Source organism: Pholcus phalangioides, unplaced genomic scaffold (genome assembly GCF_987345545.1).
Source record: "Pholcus phalangioides strain wild (caught in Gottingen) unplaced genomic scaffold, Ppha-v1.0 ptg000015l_1, whole genome shotgun sequence".
Lineage (NCBI taxonomy): Eukaryota > Metazoa > Arthropoda > Arachnida > Araneae > Pholcidae > Pholcus > Pholcus phalangioides.
In genome coordinates, this window is record NW_028301608.1 from 46796116 (window position 1) to 46818025 (window position 21910).

The window sequence follows — 21910 nt, forward strand, 5'->3', positions numbered from 1 at the left end:
CCATGTGTTTTAGACGGTCCTGAGATTACCCCTTCCACTGCCCATTCAGAAATAAAATTTGTAAAATTCTATAAATGCCTGTATCATGTAATTAATATTCTCTGTCCAAAAAAAACCAACTCCTACAAAAATGTTATGAACATATATATACAGTCGGACCTATGTAGGTGATGCCTAATGTGATCCGTGGAGACAATAAAAGTGGCTTGATAATAAGTAATTCTAAATCGCTATTACCCTGACAGGGCTTAAGTGACATTAAAAGCTATGACATTATACTGAGGTCTCACTGTAAAAGTACTTGTTGTGGTTAGAAAACAGTTGCACTTTGCTGGTATAGTGACACTATTCTATTGTAAACATATGTAGAGGTGTGCCAACGGTGCACAAGCATGCTAAGTTCTCCAGAATCTTGTGACCCAAGTTATTTGTTCATTTTTGTGTTGTGTTTGAAAAGTTTGATGAATTTTGCTGTACAAACAATGAAATAGTATAGTCATAAGAGTTACAAAGGAACAGGGCAGTCTTAATGCATGGCCTCAATTGCACAAGAATCATCCGTAATGAGATCTGGCACCAGAATTTCCGTGAATTCTGATTCCAAACCTTGTTATGTATTAACAGGTGGTACTTCCAACCAGGTATAGAGAGCCTCAGAATATCATTTTGCCTGGGTGGAGGGCATGATGCTGTAAAGGTGGCGCTACACGGAAAAGTGAGTTTCCAAAGTTCTTGATTTCAGAATGAAAATTGCGAGTGACTTATTAAAGGATGTGGCGTGAAAAAAAGCTACTTTTTTACAAAAACTATTTTATACATTTCTTTTCTACAAAACTTTTATTTTCAATGGTAAATTTTTATTTTAGTGCGGCTGATAAATCTCAAGTGCTTATATGCTGGAAAATTGCAGTAGCTAAGAAATTTGACACCCACAGTAAGAAATCCATTCACGAAGACAAAAAGACTACAATAATACATTCAAAGTGTCCTTTATTATCCAGACAACGTATTCTCGACCACATCAGAAAATGTGCGTTGGGACAAGAACTCGAATACACACAAAAAGATCTGTCTGCTTTATACTCATCTCGCACAGAAAGTTACAGGAATTTACTTGAATCTTCATACGCACAACATCTTTGATTATTACTTTTTTTATCATTACCAGTTTTTTATTTTTAATTATATATATAAAAAAAAGAAAAAAATCATAACACCTAAGGCACTTCGTGGTGTGTTTTTCTAAAAAAACATGGTTTTTTTTTCCAATATAATAAACACCTTAACATACATATATAATATATATATAATATAACACATATATATATATAAAAAAAAGAGTAGCTTTGATAGAATAAAAACGTGTATCACATAAAAGTTTTTCTCGTTTTTTTTTTCCCTACTTGAATTCCATCTAAAGCGAGGAAGTACATTGAAAAAAAAAATTATTGATTAGACAATGGAGATCATCTCGAGTTAATGTACAGCCATGATGAACATTGTTCACTAACTTTATCACAAGAATAATAATAACCCTGAACATGAAATATATAACATGATAAAGCTAACGATACGTCTGAATTCCATGTAAAGCCTCATAAAAAAGAATACGCTTTTATCAAAGATGCTTTAAAGCGATTGCTTCATGCACTCGTGAAACCAGTTTTCTGAGGCATAAAGAGGAGAATAAAAAAATATTGTGATTATACAATGTTAAAGCTTGCTTCCAATAGCAATTACATGTCCCTGTTATATTAAAAAGAACCACACTAAAAAGAAAAAAAAAAATCTACAAAAATAACATTACATGCACATGACACATTTTACATACATAACTATGCAATCTACAATAGCCGCTTTCATTTTCCCATATGTGTAGGGGAAAAATAAAAGCTTTGTAAACGAAGGGAAGAAAAATACTTTCACATATTTCCATCCAAGCAAATATGTAAAAAAAATGAAAAAAAAAATATATATATAATTCACTCGGAAATTTGCATAAATTTGCTTGCTACATCCCATTGTGGTGAATCGGACTATGCTTTGTATCCATATTTGGATGGCATATTCGAAGAGATATTGCTGGCCATTTCATCAATGAAAGTGTGTCTGTCAATAATATACACGGTTTGCACAAATGAATGACGCAATTTTTAAAATTATATTTTCAAAACTAAATATGCTACACCTAATGTAATGTGCGATGCATAAACATAATGGAAAAACATTCGAAGTATTTTTTCAACATCACTTGATAGATGGCAGCACTTCCATAGAACGCTTAGATGAGTGTTGAAAAAAACCTTTGCATGTTTTTCTTTATTTTTATGTATCACAGATTATATTAGGTGTAATGGTTTTGAAAATATTAACTTTTAAAATCGTGTCATTCATTTGTGCAAGCCCTGTATTGTTATACATAACACATGACAATTTTTTAAATTATGCCTATTAATTTTCTACTTTTCGTTCGGTTTAGGGGAAAAAAAACCTGAATTAAAATTATCGATATTGCACCATAACGATTCATAGCATGAAGATTTGGTTAGAGATATCTATTATTTGAGATGAATAAATTAACTTTATAAGAAATCGCCATGTATTATAATGATTAATTCCTCGAACATGCCTTCCTTTGAACGTGAAACATGTAAAACAAAGGATACACATTCAAACAATAATTATTGCAGACAACATAATAAAAAAAATTGAGGGGAAAAAAAGCTGCCTCCAAAGCATAACACATTACACTAAGGGAAAAATGGGGGGGGGGGAGCAACAAATATATAGGGAAAGAAATATGCAAATAAGCTCCATTTTTTTAATCGGTTTTTCCCATTTTTGTCCTGAAATTCCTTAGTCTTCGTCTTTTTTGTCCGGTTTCAAATCTACAAGAGCGTGGAGTTCTTCCGGAGTGTATCCCAAAAGACTCTGCAAGTCACAGACAAAACGGTACACGTAGCGTTTTCCAGCAGTTTTGTGGATGATGTTCTTATCGTAATAATAACGGAGTCCTCTGCTCAGTTTTTCATAGTTCATCTTGGGTTTGTTCTTACGGACGCCCCACCTGCGAGCAACCTCATCCGGATCGGTCAGCTTGAACTCCCATCCGTCTCCGGTCCAGCTGATGAATCCCTGGCAAGATTTGTCGGTTAAGAGCTCCAGAAGGAATTGCCACAACTGGATGGGTCCACTTCCTGCGGAGATATAAGTGAAATTCTCATTAGAAATCAACCAAAGCTTATCAGATAGGTTGAAAGGACAAAGGAAAAATATTAGTATATCATAATATACTGCCAGGATCATGGCCCCCTGGGACTGAAGCCCTGTCAGCCCCACCCATGTGGGGGCCATGAGCCAGGACTAAAAACGACTTAAACTATTTGATTGCACCTACTAATAAAATAAGAGAAGTGTTATGATCTGGAATTGTTTCTGTTGTTCTGAACCAAGCACGGATCCAGAGGGAGGGTGATGGAGGGCAATCGCCCCATCCAAGAGCCGAATAATATAAGAGAAATTTGTCTGTCCCATAAAATGCAGGATGATCCAATTCACCTAAATGTACCTACTCAATAAGTTGCTTATTGCATAGATGTGTCGCATCTCACCACAAAACCACCTGCTCAGCTTCATTAGCAGCTGAAGATGCCTGCCTTCACTCCATTTACATCTGAAAATATTTGCCACTGCTCCATCTTCAATATGAAGATGCCTATTCCCAGCTGAAGACATCTACCTCGACTTCATTTGCAGCTGAAAATGCCTGACTCTGCTCTATTTGCAGCTAAAGATGCCTACCTCTGCTCCGATCGCAGCTGAAGATACCTGCCTCTGCTCCATTCACAGCTGAAAATGCCTGCCTTCACTTAAGCATGGATCCAGAGGGGGGCGTGACAGGTATCAACCCACCCAAGAGCCAAATAATATGGGGGGGAATTTATTTGTCCTATAAAATATATGAGACGATCCACAATTCACTCCTCCCGACACATCATTCTGGATCCGCGCCTGTTCTGGACTAGCATGTCGGCAATAAAATGAAGTCTGAAATTAATTTTTTTTTTTTTTTTTTTTTTTGGCCAAGCCAGTGTAGTAATAATGAGTAAGAATCGCAAATTACCTGCAAGTACAGCTGCTTGAATAACAGGTTTGACTTCACATCCTTGTCCCTGATGACCTGGAGATGGACTGTGCATGTGTGCACCCAAATGTCCTAAAGTGTTATCCCTGGTTGGGATAGGTGTAAACTGTGGGGCATGGTTCTGGTGGTGTTGTTGTTGCTGCTGCTGCTGCTGTTGTTGATGATGTGGCGAATGACCGTTGGGCAAGTTACCGGCATTGTTATGGCTCAAATCAGTTGGCCATTGTTCTGGTGATGGTACGGAAGAAGGGACTGTCTGGAACGGAGGCTCGTAGTGATGAGGGCTGTATCCTCCGGTTAGACCCAAGTCATTGTTGTATCGACCTGCATAACGAGAATAAAATTTTTCAATTCACAGAACACGCATTCTGGAACATTCACGTCAGTAATAATGAAACTAGAAACTAACTAAAAAGAATGGATAACTCACCTCGTACATATGATTTCTCATGGAATGGGGTAGTTTGGTATTTTGTATCCTGTCCAATGGAAACTGGCGCATTTGGATAAAATTCTGGACTATTGTCCAGGTAATGACTGTGAGCCGTTGGAGTTTCGAGACCATAGTCATGGGCTTCTTCATAATGAATGCCGAGTTCCTCGTGATTCATGTCATTGAGACTATGCATGGAGTGAGCCAACTGAGTAAAACCATCTGCAAAAAGAAAAATCGTTATTATAAAAGATGGCATTACTCAAGATATACATGAAGAGGCAAATAGACAAGACATTATAACAAGTTTAAAAAAAGAATTAAAATTAGAATTAAATTTTTTCCTCATGAATTTAATTATTTCCAATTTCTTTATCAATAACTAAATTAATACTAACAGCCAGGGCCGTAACTAGGATTTTTACCGCCAGGGGCAAGCATAATCCAGCTGCCCCAACTTTAAAATTCGATAATTTTATAACGGTATTCTTTACCCCACCCCCGTAAAATTGCCGCCCCCTAAATTTTGACACCCGAGGCAGTTGTCCCCCCCCCCACTTCTCCAGTTCCGGCCCTGCTAATAGCCAGAGGCGCCACCATGAAGAAAATATTGAGGGGAGGGGGGGGGTCTGAAAATCGTCATTCTTCCCATATATATGAGACAAGACTACGCAGGAGGCGGAATGGAGCATTGCATTGTAAATTCATGAATTTTTGGGGAGAGGCGGGACAGCCTCCTCACTAAACCCATTGGAGGGGCTCAAATAGCCCCAGCCCCCTGTTTTGGCGCCCACGCTAACAACACTCAATCTCAAAATAATTGGGAGGGGGGGAGCGAGAAAGCACTAGACAATAAAAAAGGAGCAGCTAATTCCCACAGTTGGAATTCCAGAATACTCACAGAAGTACTGAAAACACTAAATTTTCAAAAGAATCAGAAAATAATATTCAGAGTAGTAATTCCAGAACAATAGGGAAAAATGTTAAGACACGTTAAATTCAAAAATAATTGTAAAAAAAAGTACTGAGCACAAGATTCCAGAACAAACAGAAAAATACCAAAGAGAGCATTAAATTCTCGTCTGATAAAAAGAAAAAACAACGAGCGCTACGTTCGGAACAATCAGAATAAATACTGACGGCACTAAATTCCAGAACAATAATAAAAAAAAAGATACACTGATTCCAGAATTTTTAATCAGGAAGAAATACTATATCATTAGAGAAGACTCAGAAAAAAAATGAGGACACTAAATTGTGGAACAATGAGAAAAATACTCAGAGCACTAAATTGTGGAACAATGAGAAAAATACTCAGAGCACTAAATTCTAGAACAATGAGAAAAATACTCAGAGCACTAAATTCTGGAACAATGAGAAAAATACTCAGAGCACTAAATTCTGGAACAACTGAGAGCACTAATTTCGGAATAATCGGGAAGAAATACTACTGAATAGAGTACTACTCAGAGGCGAATTGAGATCGGTTGAGGCCGCGGGAGCAGAAGAAAATATTGGGACCCTTAAATTAGAAAAAGTGTGGTTTTTCGGGGCCCACAGGGCACACGCCGCTAAATTCGCCTCTGGTACTACTACTACTGCAGGGGCGTAGCCAGAAATTTCGTTGGGGGGGGGGGGAGACCAAAGTGACAGAACAATGGATTTGGCCATCTTTTTCCCTTTTTTCGGTCATTTTCTCACATTTCGGGGGGGGGGGAGCAGACCCCCCAAGTCCCCCCCACCCCTCGCTACGCCCTTGTACTACTGCATATGCTGGATATAGTTACTCTCCAAATATACTACACTGCCGAGAACGATCAGTGAAAATACTGAGCCGTACATTCCAGAAAAATTCAAAGGAAGAAAATTCAGAGCCCTATTCCAGAGAAGTAGTTAAGAAAAATCGAATGACTTAATTCCTGAAAAATCTGGAAAACAAAAAAATTTCTGGAATTTTTCTTCGGAAGTCTTGCACAAAATAAGCTCAAGATGACTAAAATTGTCAATTGACAATTATTGACCAACTATTCCTGACCAAAAGGAAAAAAAAAATTGTTTTATTTGAATAAAATTTTCTAAAGGAAAACCACGTCGTATATCTATCTCTCAGCGTATCACATCCGCCAATCAAATGTCCGCAAAATGGTTCTAGAAGATGTTTCGAAGGGAGAGCCATGAATGAAGACAGGAAATAAGAAGACGTAAAGATTCGTCAAATCATCGACGTGGAACGCGTTCACTATTAACACACAGAAAAAGATGCCCTAACTAATAACTTTCCAGGAAAAAAAAAACAACCGTTACTACGGATCGTGCCTGAGTCACTCGCCGGAAATTCTGCCGATTAGACAGGTACCGACTGAATGATCAGGAAGGAAAGAAAACAGCAAGAGGCATCTATCTCCATGATGCCATCACGATACAAGAGCCAGATCCAACCAATACTCCAGTGACTCTCAACCGTTCTGCCGCGACAACCCGGGGACAGAGGGCGGGGGGGGGGGGGGGTCCTTCAATGCATGGCCCGCGGAGCTTTTTTCTGTTTACAGAAAATTACTGAAAACATTGAATGTGGATCAAATAAAATTAGATGGGATCCACACTACACACTACCATTAACGCCGTGCATCTGAACATTACCAGGCAGTGGCGTCGCAGCCACTGAGACAAACGAGATTTTATAAGGACCTTTAATAAGACAGGATTTGACAAATCAGAAAAAAAAATTTAGGTGCCAGGCTTTATTTCATCGACAAAATTTGTCCAAAAAAAGTATATTTTTTGACTTGGTCGGGACTTTTAGGGACCCCTTTCCCAGCAGACACACTTGAAATAATTTACGAAAATTTTGTGCTGTCCTACGATTTCAATTGACAGGATATAAAAAATATTAGGCACCAGTGTCAATTTTTTAGTCACCATGGTGACCAGTTGCCTGGAATTTGTCCAACCCTGTAATAAGGGCATTGTATTTAGGACACTGTTTTTTTAAAGCCTCAAAAGGCACAGAAGAAGATTTAAGGTTCCGCCGCATTCCTGACTGTCCAATCTAATTTTCTTGACCACGCACTCACTACCTCAATTTGTTGCCTTGAAATATAGTCAATACCTCTCATAGATGCAATATCTATAATGGATATCGATATGGCCTCACTTAGCCCCCCAATACTCCTTAGTTTAGTTATAAGCAGCTGCACAATGTGGTAAAATTTAAGGGCGGAAAATTTTCGATTTTAAATAAATTATGTCTGCTACAACTTGAACTAAGTTGAGTTGTGTGTATGTATGAAGGAAGAGGACGTAAAATATTTGACCGAGCCTTAAAATTATTTTCCTGCTTAATAAGGATGCTGCAGATGCCATTTAATGGATTGGAAGGGAGATGGAAGACTTCTCTGCCAATTCGCCATTGAGTGAAAGGGACAGTTATTACAACGGTCTTGAAACGCTTTTCTTAAGAGGAACAACAGGTCGGAAGTTATCCTAAACATTTACCGCTAGTAGATGAGTTTGTTGACAGGCAACCGGAAACATAAGTGGGGGAGACCTTTTCTCCTCTGAGTGGGGTCCCTGTAATATACAGTACGGTAGAGTAATGTATATTGCCATGATTCCTACAGGGGGAAAAAAATGTCCTTGAAAGTGCACCTGGAAGTGATCGCGGATGTGAAATGACATGCCGCGATCTCTTGGAATAGTTCAATCAAAAAAATGTTTTAATAATTGACGAAATACGAGTTTTTTTTTTGCATAAATCAGGGGTTTTAAAATGTAAAATGATATTGATGTGTGGTGATCAGAGTGCATGGACCCCTTGAGAGTCTTTAGAGGGTTTCTCTCTCAAGAGAACTGGATGAGCTCACGATCAACTCTCATTGCGTTTACATTATAATGTGCTTATTATGACAAATCTCAGGCGCCTAAAATTTTCTAATTGTGATTGCTAAATTGGAGTTTACTGATGACTAGGGCCAAGAATTCTATAACTTTGCATTTTTTTAACACATTTCACATATATTGCTATTTTTACGCGAGAACTTATTTTTTCATGATTTTCAGTAATTTTAGGGCATTTTTCATTTTCAGAATTTAAGGCAAATTTTCATATTTTGGAGCATTATTTTGCATATTTCAGCATAACAATGAAGAGAGAGAGAGAGAGAGAGAGATACCCCCCCCCCCCCACGTTCTCTCGCTTTTCCTTAGTTTCTTTTTCCGCAGTTGGAGTTTTAAGCAATATAATTGGCAATTTTTTAATTACCATTGACATAACTTTTGGCAATGGTTGTCGATTTTTCGGCAATATTAGCAATTACTGGCAATTTTATTTATGTACCTTTGACATCGTTTCTGGCAACCATTAGCGATTTTACGGCAATATTAGTAAATTTTATTTGTGCACCTATGGCATGATTTTTGACACTGATTAGAGCGATTTTCTGTAATTTCTCGTAATTTTTCTCGAGGAAATATGGTCAGGCTATTTATAAAAGCATATTTTTAGGTTTTTTATGGCATAAATGAATTTTTATAGAGCATATTCTGTCGATTTTGAGGCCATAAAAATCCTAGCTACTGATGATAAATTTTCTAATTTCATTACCTTCCCTTATGATGGGAAGAAATATTTAAGTCTCGGAGAAGTCGGGAAAAACATTCAGACCATTTTTCGTGAACAAAAACCATGCTTAGCTCCTACGAAATTTGGCTGACGCCTAAACACGTGTTCAGTTTGTCAAGCTCTGCTTAATATTATTGTGTGAAGGTCCGTGGCCTTCCTCTTATCGGCGCAAAGGGTCCGTGGACGACAAAACCTGGTCTAAATGAATGCTTTTGTGGGCTGAGAATCAGACAATAATATTGTATCGTCCGGTAACAATGTAAATTTCAACTCACTCTCCATGTACGATTGTTGGTTGGCAGAACTGTTGCTGTTGGTTCCGTTCATGACACCAGTGGCCACTTTCTGTTCCTGTTGGACTGGGAAAGTGTTATTGTTGTCGTTCTGCTGGAAGAACTCGTTGAAGTCCGGCATGCATTCGTACAAGTTGGATGGTACGTTCTCTAGGGTGGCGCGCTCTTTCTCCACATCTGAAATTAAAGACGGTAGCAGGTGAGATTCCGGTGCATACATTTTAATGAAAAAAAAAATCATTCATTATTGAAATTATTCAACATTTTTTTCATTGTTTCTCAAATGGTACTTAGAAAAAAGGCATTCATAGGTTTTTCTGAGTCTCTTGTGGTAAAATAAAAACTGTTCTCTAATAATAATAATGAAAATATCCTCATTAACGTGGCAATTAAAATCCCTCATACGCCATCGAACATTGCAGTAAAAGGTGAAACTGAAGGCCATAAAGGAAAGGAGAAAACAAATACTACGTGTTAGTGGACATCTGTCCAAATAATCACACTATATAATACGTCATCATTCCTAAAACATTTCCCGTTTTGATTGAATGTCCGACATTTTTAGTGTTTCCTCGATATCCTTCTCTTTGTAAAAGCAGCTACGGATAGATGTAAATGAAAAAAAAAAAAAAGAACACTAAAAAATCGTATATTTAAAGTATTATTGTGAAGCTTCATCAAATAAATATCCTATTTCAAGGTAGAACACTGGACAGAACAAACGGATAGGAAGGAAACCCCTCTCTCTGTTCTGGGCCGGACACAGCACTAGCCGGATGGCACAAAAATATTGTTCGGATTTCTATATCCTTCCCGTTTACTGTAAGGATATAATAGCAAAAAAAAGTGAAGGAAGCGGATACAACGGGTGTCCATAATAATGACAAATAATGTGGGGGAAAAAAATGATACCTATCCTAAAATAACAGTTGTGATCGACGGATTAACCACTTCCATTACAACTTGGCAATAAGCCGCGGTGACACACACGGTGCCTTGTAATTGTACATCTCGAAAATTTCCGAATGTACACAGTGTATTTCACTTGTGATCAAACAGCCTGATCGAAGGATAAGATATTTTAATGGACGGAAGAAATTTGTGAATGTTTGGAGAATATCACATCGTGTCAAAGGAGCCCTTTCAGCACCTCGAAGGAATCCATGCAAAAAGAAAAGTAATTCAGTTCAGATGAAGTTATCCACTAAAACTCATTCTCAATTGCTGAGAGAAATGAAAAGAGATGACAGACCAACGAAGGATATTAATGATCTTAATTCTTTAAGATTAGGATATACTCCAAATCTCTATTGAATTTTTATCCACGCCTTTTTTGGATTATTATAGACTCATGACAAGTTTCAAAGAAATAAGGTAAGCAAAGTCGATTAAATAATACAGTGGATCCTGCTTATAACATTCCCACTTGGAACGTTTTTCCGCTTAGTACGACTAAGTTTTGCTGTCCCAACTTTTACTAATACTCACAGAGATTTCCCGTTTGAAGCGTTTGCTTACAACGTTTTTATGGCAGTTCTTTGTAAAACGTTATAAGCGGGATCCACTGTATTTTTCTTTTAAAAATGTGTTATACGTATGCAATTGCATTATATAATGGTTATACCTTGATTATCGGGTGGTTTATTTAGCTAAAAAGTCTGTACCGGGGTCCCCAAATTTTTTACTTTCCATATGGTATTTTTCTTTTGAAGTAAAAACCACACCAAAGCATTTCTGTACTCCTGATGTCTCCCACCCCATACTTTTGTCGAGGGGGGGGGGGGGGGTACTCTCTCCCCCGGGTGAAACTTCATAAGTCCATAACAAAGTTTTTGTTTGTTTTTTGTTTTCAAATGTAAGAACCATTATTATTTGCTTTGCCTCCTTAAATTTTTAAATCAGGGGTTTTTGCCCCTTCCCCATTTCTGTCTGCCTTTACTTATTTAAATTTAGCGGTACTCAGTCAGGGGGACCGTGAGCTTGGATTAAAAAACAAAACTCACTGTTTTGACATTGCTACACACAGAATATTTGTTTTAAAAGGAGTTCGTGGCTTTTATTTCTTCTTCGTTTTATTGGCACAGGGGGGTCCGTGGATCTTACTGGCATAAATTTTCCATTGAACTCAAAACATTAAGAACCCTTAGTAAAACCTTTTCTCTACTGAAAGAGAAAAATAAAAGAAAGAATTCATCAAGAAATTGTTTAAAAATTGCAAATTTGAACTGATATTGAAAAAAACTAAGGGAGTTCGGAAGCTTCCAAACCTTCATAGAAAAATTCAAATTGCCCCCCCCCCCTTAAAAATCAAACTGCCTTCCCTTGTGGGGGGCGTGGGAATCACCCCAAGTTGGGAATCGCCGATTTAGAGGCTTTTCGGTTTTGCCGTATTTTTATTCTTATAATCCGTGGATTGTTCACCGCTGCGTACAATCTGAAATATTTTTTTTCTGGGAAGTTGGAACAGAAATTAATATTTTTAAATTAATTTGTGGGGAAAAAAATTGATTTATAGATGGCGCATATAAAATAAAAGCGGCATAAAAAAAATCGAATTTTTTTCCTCATAAAAACGCATACCCTTCCATTGCTAATGATTTCATTATTGGTGAATATTTTCCTATATGCGGATTGTACGATGAAATTTCTTCTCAAAGTACTGAAATTTTATACGCGGATTATACGCAGGAAATCGTGGTGGCTAATTAATATCGGAATGCCAAATACTAAAAATAATATTTTCGTTAATTCGACAATTAATTGTGTAGAAGAGAAGAGCGTTTTCTCTGTTTTCGTTAATTTTCTTTTCAAGTTCTTTCTGGATCGATTAGATAGCAGGAACATAATTTGAGTTCTCAAATAAACCAAATATTTACAATAATTTATAGCCATCATAACATTTAATATGCATACGTGTTAGAATTAATTCTGTGGTGTTTGGTCAGAACACGATATCTCCAAAAAATGGCTTTTTGATCTAAAAGTAAGTTTTGCTAATTATAACTAATTTGAAGTGAGGTAAATGCGCAAATATACGTGCGAACGGCTAAACAACATGTATGGCATTTTCATTTGCATTTGTGTGTATGCTTTATTTTTTATTTTCAAATGGCAATGCAAATGCTTATATCTCAAAACTGTGATTTTGGAGTTAACATGTTCTGACCAAACACCACAGAATTATTGACATTTATTCAACTTTTTGTTCATGAGTGATTAAGGACGAAAAAAATCTTAAAATTGTAACAACAATCCCTTATAGATTAAAGTTGGAGCCTTTAAACAATTGAGTCACATCGAAAAATTCTTATAATCTATTCTGAAATTTTTTATAGAAATTACACGTGAATAATTTTCATTGCAAGTTAATGGAAATGGGAGTATTTTGTTCAAAATTCCGATGTACGTGCACTAAAATTTTTAAAACAGACATATATCGTCAAGAACGGATTTAGTTGAAACACAGAGTTATAACTAAATCATTAGAATTGCGTTGCATTGTTCTGAATTTTTCAACACTTTCAGGTCGTGTCTAACATTATACCGAAACTTTATAACGACGAATGGAACATTAAAATTTTTTACGAAAGAAATTTCTTAACAAAACGAGAAATTTTGCAGAAAAGAAGTATTTTTTAAATACCATGAATAAATATTATAACAACAAATAAAATATTATAATAAAAGAAGATGATTAAGAAAAATTACGGCAACGAAATTCAAAAAATAGGCCTATATAAAAGAATACTTGCTTAATTAATTTCAGTTGATTTTTTAAATATAAATTTAAACGTATTTCCTCATTTCTTTAGGAGTTAAGCTTTCAAATTCAATGGATATGAGGCTAGAAATGTCTATTCATCTACCCGATTTAACGCCGTTAATCTCTAGTTGCAGTACTTAATTTTTCTTTTGAATATTTGTATCCATTTCTTTTAATATATGCTTTTCTTCAGAAGAAAAAAAATTTATATAAGATTCAATTTACGATTAGCAGCTGAAATGTTCTACAGAAACGTCACGAATATTATAAAATGTTATTGATGCATGATTTTTACCTTACTCATGGTAAAAGTCTCGTTTGTCTCTCTCGCTCTTTAAATCAATTCATTCTCATAAATATGTGAATATCATTTATTCAGAATCATTATTCATTATTCATTAATCATTATTCCGAAATCATTTGTTCATAAAATTTACAGGTAGAAAAGAGCAAAAGAACAAAAATATCTGATCTTTAAAATGTATTTCTTATAAAAGTAGGGAAATTTTCTTCAATCAAAAATTAATAAGATTTATGAATCAACGATATTAAATAATCGATCGGAATTTATACAGTGCACATTCATTTTTCATATACAATTCCTACGTTAAATGATGCGCAGTATTTTCTTTCTTTAAAATAGTGCATATTCGTACTTTGTAAAACGGAATTTTCAGCAAAAGTGACCAATGAATAAGCATTTGTAGGACTAGATGGATGTGACATTATTTTACGATATTCAATGATTCAAACGAACCTCCCGATGGATGTATTTTTTAGTTTTTTAAAAATTTAAACGTCTCTTTTTCTATTCCATTTCGTTCATTCATGTAATTTACAGGGGACAAACGAAGGGGGAAAAATTACTTGGTCTTTAAAATTCATTTTTCTTCAAACGGATGGGGTTTTAAAAAAAAATTGCGAAAAAGACAATAAAATTTTTGAAACAACAATATTTTAAGTAATCTAAAATAAATTTCGCAGCACGTCCGTCTCTTACATATAAATTTCCAGCAAGTTTGGTATGCAGGATTAAATAATCTAAAAGAAATTTCGCAGCCCACCTGTTCCTTAAATAAAAATTTTGCGTAAGTTGGAAGCACAGTATTGTCTTTCTCTTAAATATTATTTTGGGACTTGGGGTTTCCAGCAAAAGTAATCACTGAATGAGAAGCATCTGTAGGACTAGATAGATAGGACATTTATTTTATGATATTTAACGATTCAAACGGGCCTTTTGATGGATGTTATTAATTGTTATTATTGTTAGTCTTCAAAGTTGCAGTCACAAAATTCGAGCGACTTAATACAAAATTTGCCAACCGGATTTCAAGACGCATTCTCATGCACACATGAGCAATATTATTGTTTATCCCATGTTTGCTGTTTCCTTTTTTTTATTTTTCAGTGTTACTGTATCCCGTCTGGAAAACAAGAACATGGAAACTTACTTAACAATAGGCTTCTTCCTGAAACTTCCGTCTGATTCCCGAAAAACATTCGGGCAAACAGCCAGATAGACGACGGCACTGTTTTGGCCATATCCGGGAACTGTACTGGTCAGAGAGCGGATGCGGCACAAAAAAGAACCCTCCAAATACGCACACACATACACATACATCGGATGGGAAAAATTGGTGAAAAGAAGAGACCCGATGTATATAGATAGTTAGTAGGCGTTTAAATGCACACGTATCATCATCATGGGGGAGGGGTATAGAGGATAACGCCACGGACGGATAACAAAAGGATGGACAATATGCCAAAAAAAAGGTGAGGACATAGAGATCATCCAATGGATATGTGTTTCAGATATACGACCAGAAAAAAAAAAGACTAGACTAAAAATTCAACAAAATTTCCAAAAAAAATGGTCTGTCAACGAACCAAATCATTGGTCATCGGATCTCATTGTCACTTAAGCAAGATTTTTGAATTTGAACAGGATGCCATAATGGTCATCGCACTGTGGTGTTTGTAAAACACAGAGCTATGAGAGATTTCTGTGGGATCTAACACAGTGACCAAAAACGTCCCAGTAACTGATGACTGAGTACAGCTACAGGTACGGATATTACCGAATATCATCGAAGAAACACATCGAAAGGTGCAGGGTGTGGTTATTTAAAAAGTTTTAAGAACTTTTAAAAGTTTCCCCCTTGCACATCAGCCTCTCCTCTGCCCTGTCATCGTATACAGTCAAACACATGGCCCCCATATCTTGGAGCAGGGCCCACTAGGCTCGAATCTTTTGCGGCCAATAATGCAAAAAATTATGATAATTGCCCGGGTCCCAGGGCCAGAGCCCTGTCAGCCCCGCCCTTATGGGAGCCACGGTCAAACTTCTGTTTAAGGGACACCTCTATCTGAGGGACGGGTGTCTTGTGTGATCATTGTCCATTCGAATAGAAACACCTCTACTCAAAGAACAAAAACAAATTTAAAATACGGGGCATCGCCAGTTATCATCAGAAAACATTGCCAAAAGTAGGCACAATCACCAATCGTAATGAAAATTGCTTAAAAAATGTTAAACCCGGCAAATATGTGAGATAAATGTTCATATAAGTTTTGCCATAATTATTATAACATAGGTTATATTATGAAAACGGTGTGTGTGTGTTAAAACTTTAGTAATTATTACAAATTCAAATAAGCATCGTTGAAAAAACAGACCAAATGCATAAAAATAATCGAGACAACGAAAATTACAGGAATGTCCCGTAGTACGGGACACAAGTCCCCAAATTGTTTTAGACATGATCGTTGTGTTCAGAAAGGTTAAGAAACCACTGTTCTAGGTGATTCCTAGAATATGTAGGTTACTAGGTTCTTTAAAAAAGTTGTTCTCACCCTTAGGCCGGGATTACATCATAAAAGTTTTGTAAGCGTGCTTTTATAAAACTTTTACAGTATAATCCCGGTCTTAGGCTGGTATTACACTATAAAAGTTATATAAAATCCCTTTTATAAAAATAAAAACCCGATAATCTTATTGGTTGAATTTTTCGAATTTCATAAAAGAACTTTTAGAAAACTTTTATAGTGTAATCCCGGCCTATGGACCATATGGCTCCCTTGTGAACCTTGAATAATATAAGGGAGGCCACGAGAGTAAAAATCAAGGAAAAGGGGAGCCAGTATGGGTTTTTTAGGGGGGGAGGCCACAGGGATCTATATGGGGAAAAAATCTAAGTGAAGAAATAAACCTTTTTTTGATATGAAATGAAAAGTGTGACCACCGTTCGAATCCAACTGCGCACAGAACTACTAGGTCTCACCTTATCGTATGGGCCCAAGGGCCTCATATCCATAGGGGTCCATCATAATATGATCTAGTACATGATTTTTTTTGTTTGTAAAAATGTAAGCTGCTATTTTCAGTCAAGTACGAGCCTCCTAGAACATCTTTTTCCTCGGGGCGAGTGTTGCCAACAGTCAAAAAATTTTCCAACTAGATTCTTCACCAAAAAAAAAAAAAGAAACTAGAAAAAAGGCCTCAAACAACTAGAATTGGAAAAGTCCAAGGGAGCCCTGGGCGAAGAAACGTTAAGCAACACTGCCCTAGCACAGTGATACCTCAACTTACGTATTTTTCGGCTAACAAAGATTTCTCTCGCGATTTTTCTGCTTCTACTAACGGATGAGGATACGGCTAAAGAAAATGTTTACAGATATAGTGGCACGCGCTAACATAAAACAGACACGTCGTGAGCTGAATTTTCGTGTCAATCATCGTCAGAATCAGTCTCACTTGTGTCCGATTTATTTCTTGTATTTATTTATGCAACACATTGTTGTGTCCTAGAGGCCTATACAAGAGGATGCGATTGATTTATTCATAGGTATTTAGTAAAATTTAACGAGAAATCAGAGATCGTGGGGAGTCAACAATAGTGGAGGGGAGTTTATTCCATTCAAACTATGGTATTAGAAGAGAAACTGTATTTAAAACAATCGGTAGGAGCAAAATTTGGTTTTAATTTTTTGGAGTAGATCAAATCTATTGGAGACATACGAAGGCTTAGTCAGAATCCCAGAAGTATTGAAATTTAGATGACCACGAATAACCTTATAAAGTATGGTAAGTAATGAGTGAGTGGAGATTAAGTTCGAGTTTAAGATTGAAAATGAAACAAAAAGAGGACCAGCAGTCGTGAATATAAAGCGGGCGGATTTATTTTGGATGGATTAAAGTTTTTCGATATTACTAGAGTTGTGAGGGTCCCAGACCTCAGCTGGTATATAAATAATATGTAAAGAATATACTATTAACTCATGCTCACTTCAGAATCTTTTCCATATGTATTTCCACTTCTATTTCTGAAAGTTTTCGAACCATTTCATGAAAAGTGAAAGATAAATAATACTTTAAAAAACAAAGAAAGGCTTGGTCAGAATACCAGAAGTATTGAAATTTAGATGACCACGAGTAACCTTATAAAGCATGGTGGCTAATTAGTCTAATGTTTTCAGAGTAAGCAGTCTTTTAATGCAAGACGCTCAACATCAAATTAAACAGTCTACAGACGCAGAAAAATGAGTGGACTAAATCACAAATGGATGGGGACATCTACGAACTTGACTGGGTTGTGTAATCACCAGCCTTCAGTGCAATGGTTCTCAAACTTTCATCGCCCGCTGCTCCCTTGCACGATTCATGGTTCACCTATGGCTCCCTAAAATAATTTTTGGTACATATTCTACCATACAAAGAATGCATAAAAATGAATACAAAAGAATGCATTTAAAGCATCAATAGGCACACAAAAATCAACAGTGTTGTTCAATCTCCAGTTCGTGGCGGCGCTTCTAGAAGCCGCGACGCACGCTTCGAGAAACACTGTTTTAGTTGACAAGCTGGTGTTGGTAATGTACATCAGGGCCGTAACTAGGCTGGGGCAACCGGAACACTGTCCCTCGGCCCCAGCCGGATTAGGGGGCGCCCCCAACAAAATTAACACTTGTTTTTCATAATAATAATAATAACCCTTTCAAGAGGGGGGCCCCGAAAAGAAACACCACGGCCCTTGTATGCATAGTTGTAAAATGAAATACCTTCAGTGTATCTCATCTTCTTGTAAATTCTCATTTATCCGATTTTGAAGCTGTTCATTTTAGCAGTCGTTCAGTTTTTGTCTTCTTTTACAGCAGCACTCCTTGGTGTTTTAAGAAACTTATCTTAAAATTTTTGGCAGTACCTGGAACGAATTAAACGATTTTCCATAGAAACCTATGGGAAATCACGTTTCAGATAACAAACGTGATTACGAAACGAATTTTCTTCGCTAGCCGAGGTATCACTTGACATGGATGTTGCTTCTAGCGTTCCTTAGAACATGCAGCGCACCCCCTCCCCCAGGATTCTCTACGAGAAAATCGGCTCGGGAACTACCGTTTATTGATGTTATAGCCGAGTTGTCGGGCTAACCGAGTTTTGACTGCAAACAGCGCGCTTCTCCCTTCCCCCAAACTATTATGGGGCGCCTGGTATGCGAAGCCACTTACGCAGTCACAACTGATTTCCGTTTTATTGTGTAAATCCCGCATCCTCTCAATTGTTCGGTCCTCGTGGAATGGGAGGTGGGATGTCCCGATAAAGAGATACGACCATACATTTCACGAACAGGCCAAGCACGAATGGAGCATTTTTTCCACATATAGCCCCATCAATTTTTTTTTTCTCCTCCTCCGTTCCACCCGCATTGGAACTGGACATAAAAGATAACCTTACAGGAAATACATATTATGAAATCAGAGCGTTACCTGCGCTCCGGAAATACACAGGTACAATATTTAGCCTTGCACGAGAAAAAAAAATCGACATGGTTAAAAAAAACCCCTTGTACTGTCCATTTTGTGAGAAGACGCACTTCATTTCTAATGAAAATTGAAACCACGCCTATATTTAATGAGATACGAGGTTCGATTCTCTAATTGAAGCGAGAGGAGAGGAAATCCAAATGGAGGGATTCATTACAGATAATATGCAAAAGTGTATATTAACACAAGGGGGTGCTTTACATCTTAAAATCTCACTGTCGGTTTCCTTGTGACAAGATAAAATACTGTTTCAGAAACCGCAGTCTCATTAGCATGAAAAAGAACGGAGACATGTTCCGAATGTTGAAAGTGTCGTCCTTCGGAAATGTTCTAGATCAGTGATTTGCAACCTAGTGAAACATCCATTGCGGTCCTCGAGTATTATAGGAGGGGCCGCACGAGCAAAAATCAGGTGAAACGGGAGCCGCGAAAGGTAGTTAGGGGGGGGGGGGGGCTCACGGAAAGCTGTGAAAAAAAAATTGCTGTGAACCCGGGCACGGCCCGGGGGCCTCACAAAAATGAAAACTGATTGAAATTTTCAAGAATTTTCTAGGTAGGGTCTCAGAAAAATCACTTGGCCCGGGGGCCCATGATGCTCTTGAGACGGCCCTGATAGAACCTACCACCAAGCACCAACTATGGCCATATCGCTACATTGTGATTTACTGCCTGGACCATCTCAACGCATGGGCCTATCCGGGCATTCTCCGGGGCATCATGCCTATAAATGGTCTGCATGATCAGATCTGGTACTATGATGTTCTCGCGAGTAGGCAAATATATTAACTGTTACTTCCTATACTAAAAATGGGGGTCCCCAGAACATCACTTTGCCCGGGAACTTCTGATGTTCAGACGGCCATGCATAAGAGCCTGTCCTGAGATGGTGTGATGGAGACGGCATAAGCTATAAACCCTCGCAAGAAGAAACATCAACTCAGAGTTGGAACGGATCCAGGACGGAAGGGGGCGATTTATTGTGTAGGCTCTCTTGTTGGAGATCGTCCCATATGGGAGAGACGTCACAGACTAATTTTTCGCATTTAGGCTTTTGGGAAGTATGATCACCCCCTCTGGATCCGCTTCTGGCCCAGGGATCCAGATCAATCTTATTTATAAAATTTTTGTTCATTACAAAATAGTTCATTTATGCGTAAATTCGATTCAATATGCAAAAAAAGGATTTCACTTCTGGATGAGTGGGAGAGGAGCTGGATAAGTCGGGGGAGCCAAGAAAAGCAAATATGGTTCGAAAGGGGGCCACGGGCTAAAAAAAGAAGAAGCACTGAGAAGCAAGATGAAGGACTGGACACTTGCATTACACGGGGATACAGGTCTGTCATAACGACTTTGAGAGTGCTGAGACCCTATCCGACTTCGGTAAAAATCGTCCCTCAGCGGTAGAATTTCAAATCGAATTAAATAGAGCAAGGGTTCTCAAACCTTTTCCACCCGCGGCGCCGCTGTTTCCTATTCAATACTTATCCGCGAGCTACATCGGCTCCCCAGAATAATTCAGAAGCCTTTCATTAAGATGTCACTGGAACAGGTGAGATCTCAATCACCTCAACAGCCTGGACTTAGAATTATGTGCACAAAAATCGTCGGTTTACATGGCTGCATCGTATCTTCATGTATATAACGTATATATCATGTACATATTTTCTTTAGTTTTGCTTTCTAAATATTTTTCACATACAATAAAAAACCCGCATTAGCCCCCCCTCCCCAAAAGGAATACGGCAGTGAATTGTCCCTTGACGATTTGCCGGGGCTATTGTCGGCGAATTGAATTGGTAGTGAAATGCCTTTAAATGAACGGAAACTAACCTTTCTGTAAGATGTCTAAATGCTCGAAAAGGATATCTCCCATGAACGGCGGACATCGAGCTAAGAAATGTTCCCTGGACAGCGAGCACATTTCTTTTCCAACCATGCTGAAGTTCGGTAGGGAGGCACCTTCAAGGCTGAACTCCCGGGTGGCCCATCCCAGCCAGTGGGCGACGTCCATCTCTTTCCAAAGACGGGGATCTGACAAATACATAAAAAATTGAATTGGTCAAGAAGTCATTCCTCGCATGACATACACATATCGTCGGCGTTCAAGCAGAAGTCATCAAGTCCATAAAATTTTTTTTTTTGACGGACTTATTACAGTTGATTAGAAATTCCTATTAATTATTTCATGACAGGAACAGTTCAGTGCTCAGATAGCAAAATGCTATAAGTCACTTTTCACAAAAAATTGAGTTTTCCGCGTTTCGGAGTCTCGTTCGTCAAAATTTTGGAAGGTGGCAAAATTTGGTGTTTCCCCTGTCAGTTTATGAGGAAACAACGGAGGCAAATTGTAACAAATCAAAAAGCAACGGTATATCGCATTTTGACAAAATATTGCTAACAAAATTGCGATCGTGAAATTTTGTAAAAGTGACTTATGACATTTTGCCATCTGAGCACAGAGTTATGAACCACGAAACAGTTATCTACTGCAGGAGTTGGAAATCTTTAAAAAAAAAATCTTTGCTATTTTTCATAACGACTAAAACGTTTAAATTGACAAAATCTCAAAACTGGACCTGGTGACTTCTGCTTGAACGCCGACGATAAAGATAGTGCATTGATGAAACTAGAGACCAAAAATGATTTATAAATGAGCCCTGTAAATAATTCACCTTTTGGTATATTTCGTTGGGAACGTTCTTTCTCCCAGCTGCTGAAACTGGCCCTAAGCGCCTGCGTCATCTTTTGATTCGTTCCTGGAGTCAGTGGTGGCACTTGCGCAGGCAAATCTGCAAAAAAACAAGGAAAAATGTCTCATATACCAATTTGAATA

The 21910-nt window shown here is 37.6% G+C and overlaps 1 protein-coding gene across 2 annotated transcripts in view; it reads right to left on the reverse strand.

The window, feature by feature from the left end:
• Window positions 1–2723: 2723 nt before the first annotated feature.
• Window positions 2724–21910, reverse strand: part of pnt (ETS transcription factor pointed) — a 69282-nt gene continuing 50095 nt past the window's right edge. For both annotated transcript variants that reach the window (XM_089243637.1, XM_089243638.1), the window contains 6 exons: window positions 21750–21866; window positions 20908–21108; window positions 9474–9668; window positions 4575–4799; window positions 4124–4468; window positions 2724–3197 (listed from right to left, as the gene is read on the reverse strand). In XM_089243637.1, coding sequence (XP_089099763.1) covers window positions 2857–3197; window positions 4124–4468; window positions 4575–4799; window positions 9474–9668; window positions 20908–21108; window positions 21750–21866 — 1424 coding nt within the window. In that variant the 3' untranslated portion in view covers window positions 2724–2856. The remainder of the gene's footprint in view (window positions 3198–4123; window positions 4469–4574; window positions 4800–9473; window positions 9669–20907; window positions 21109–21749; window positions 21867–21910) is intronic.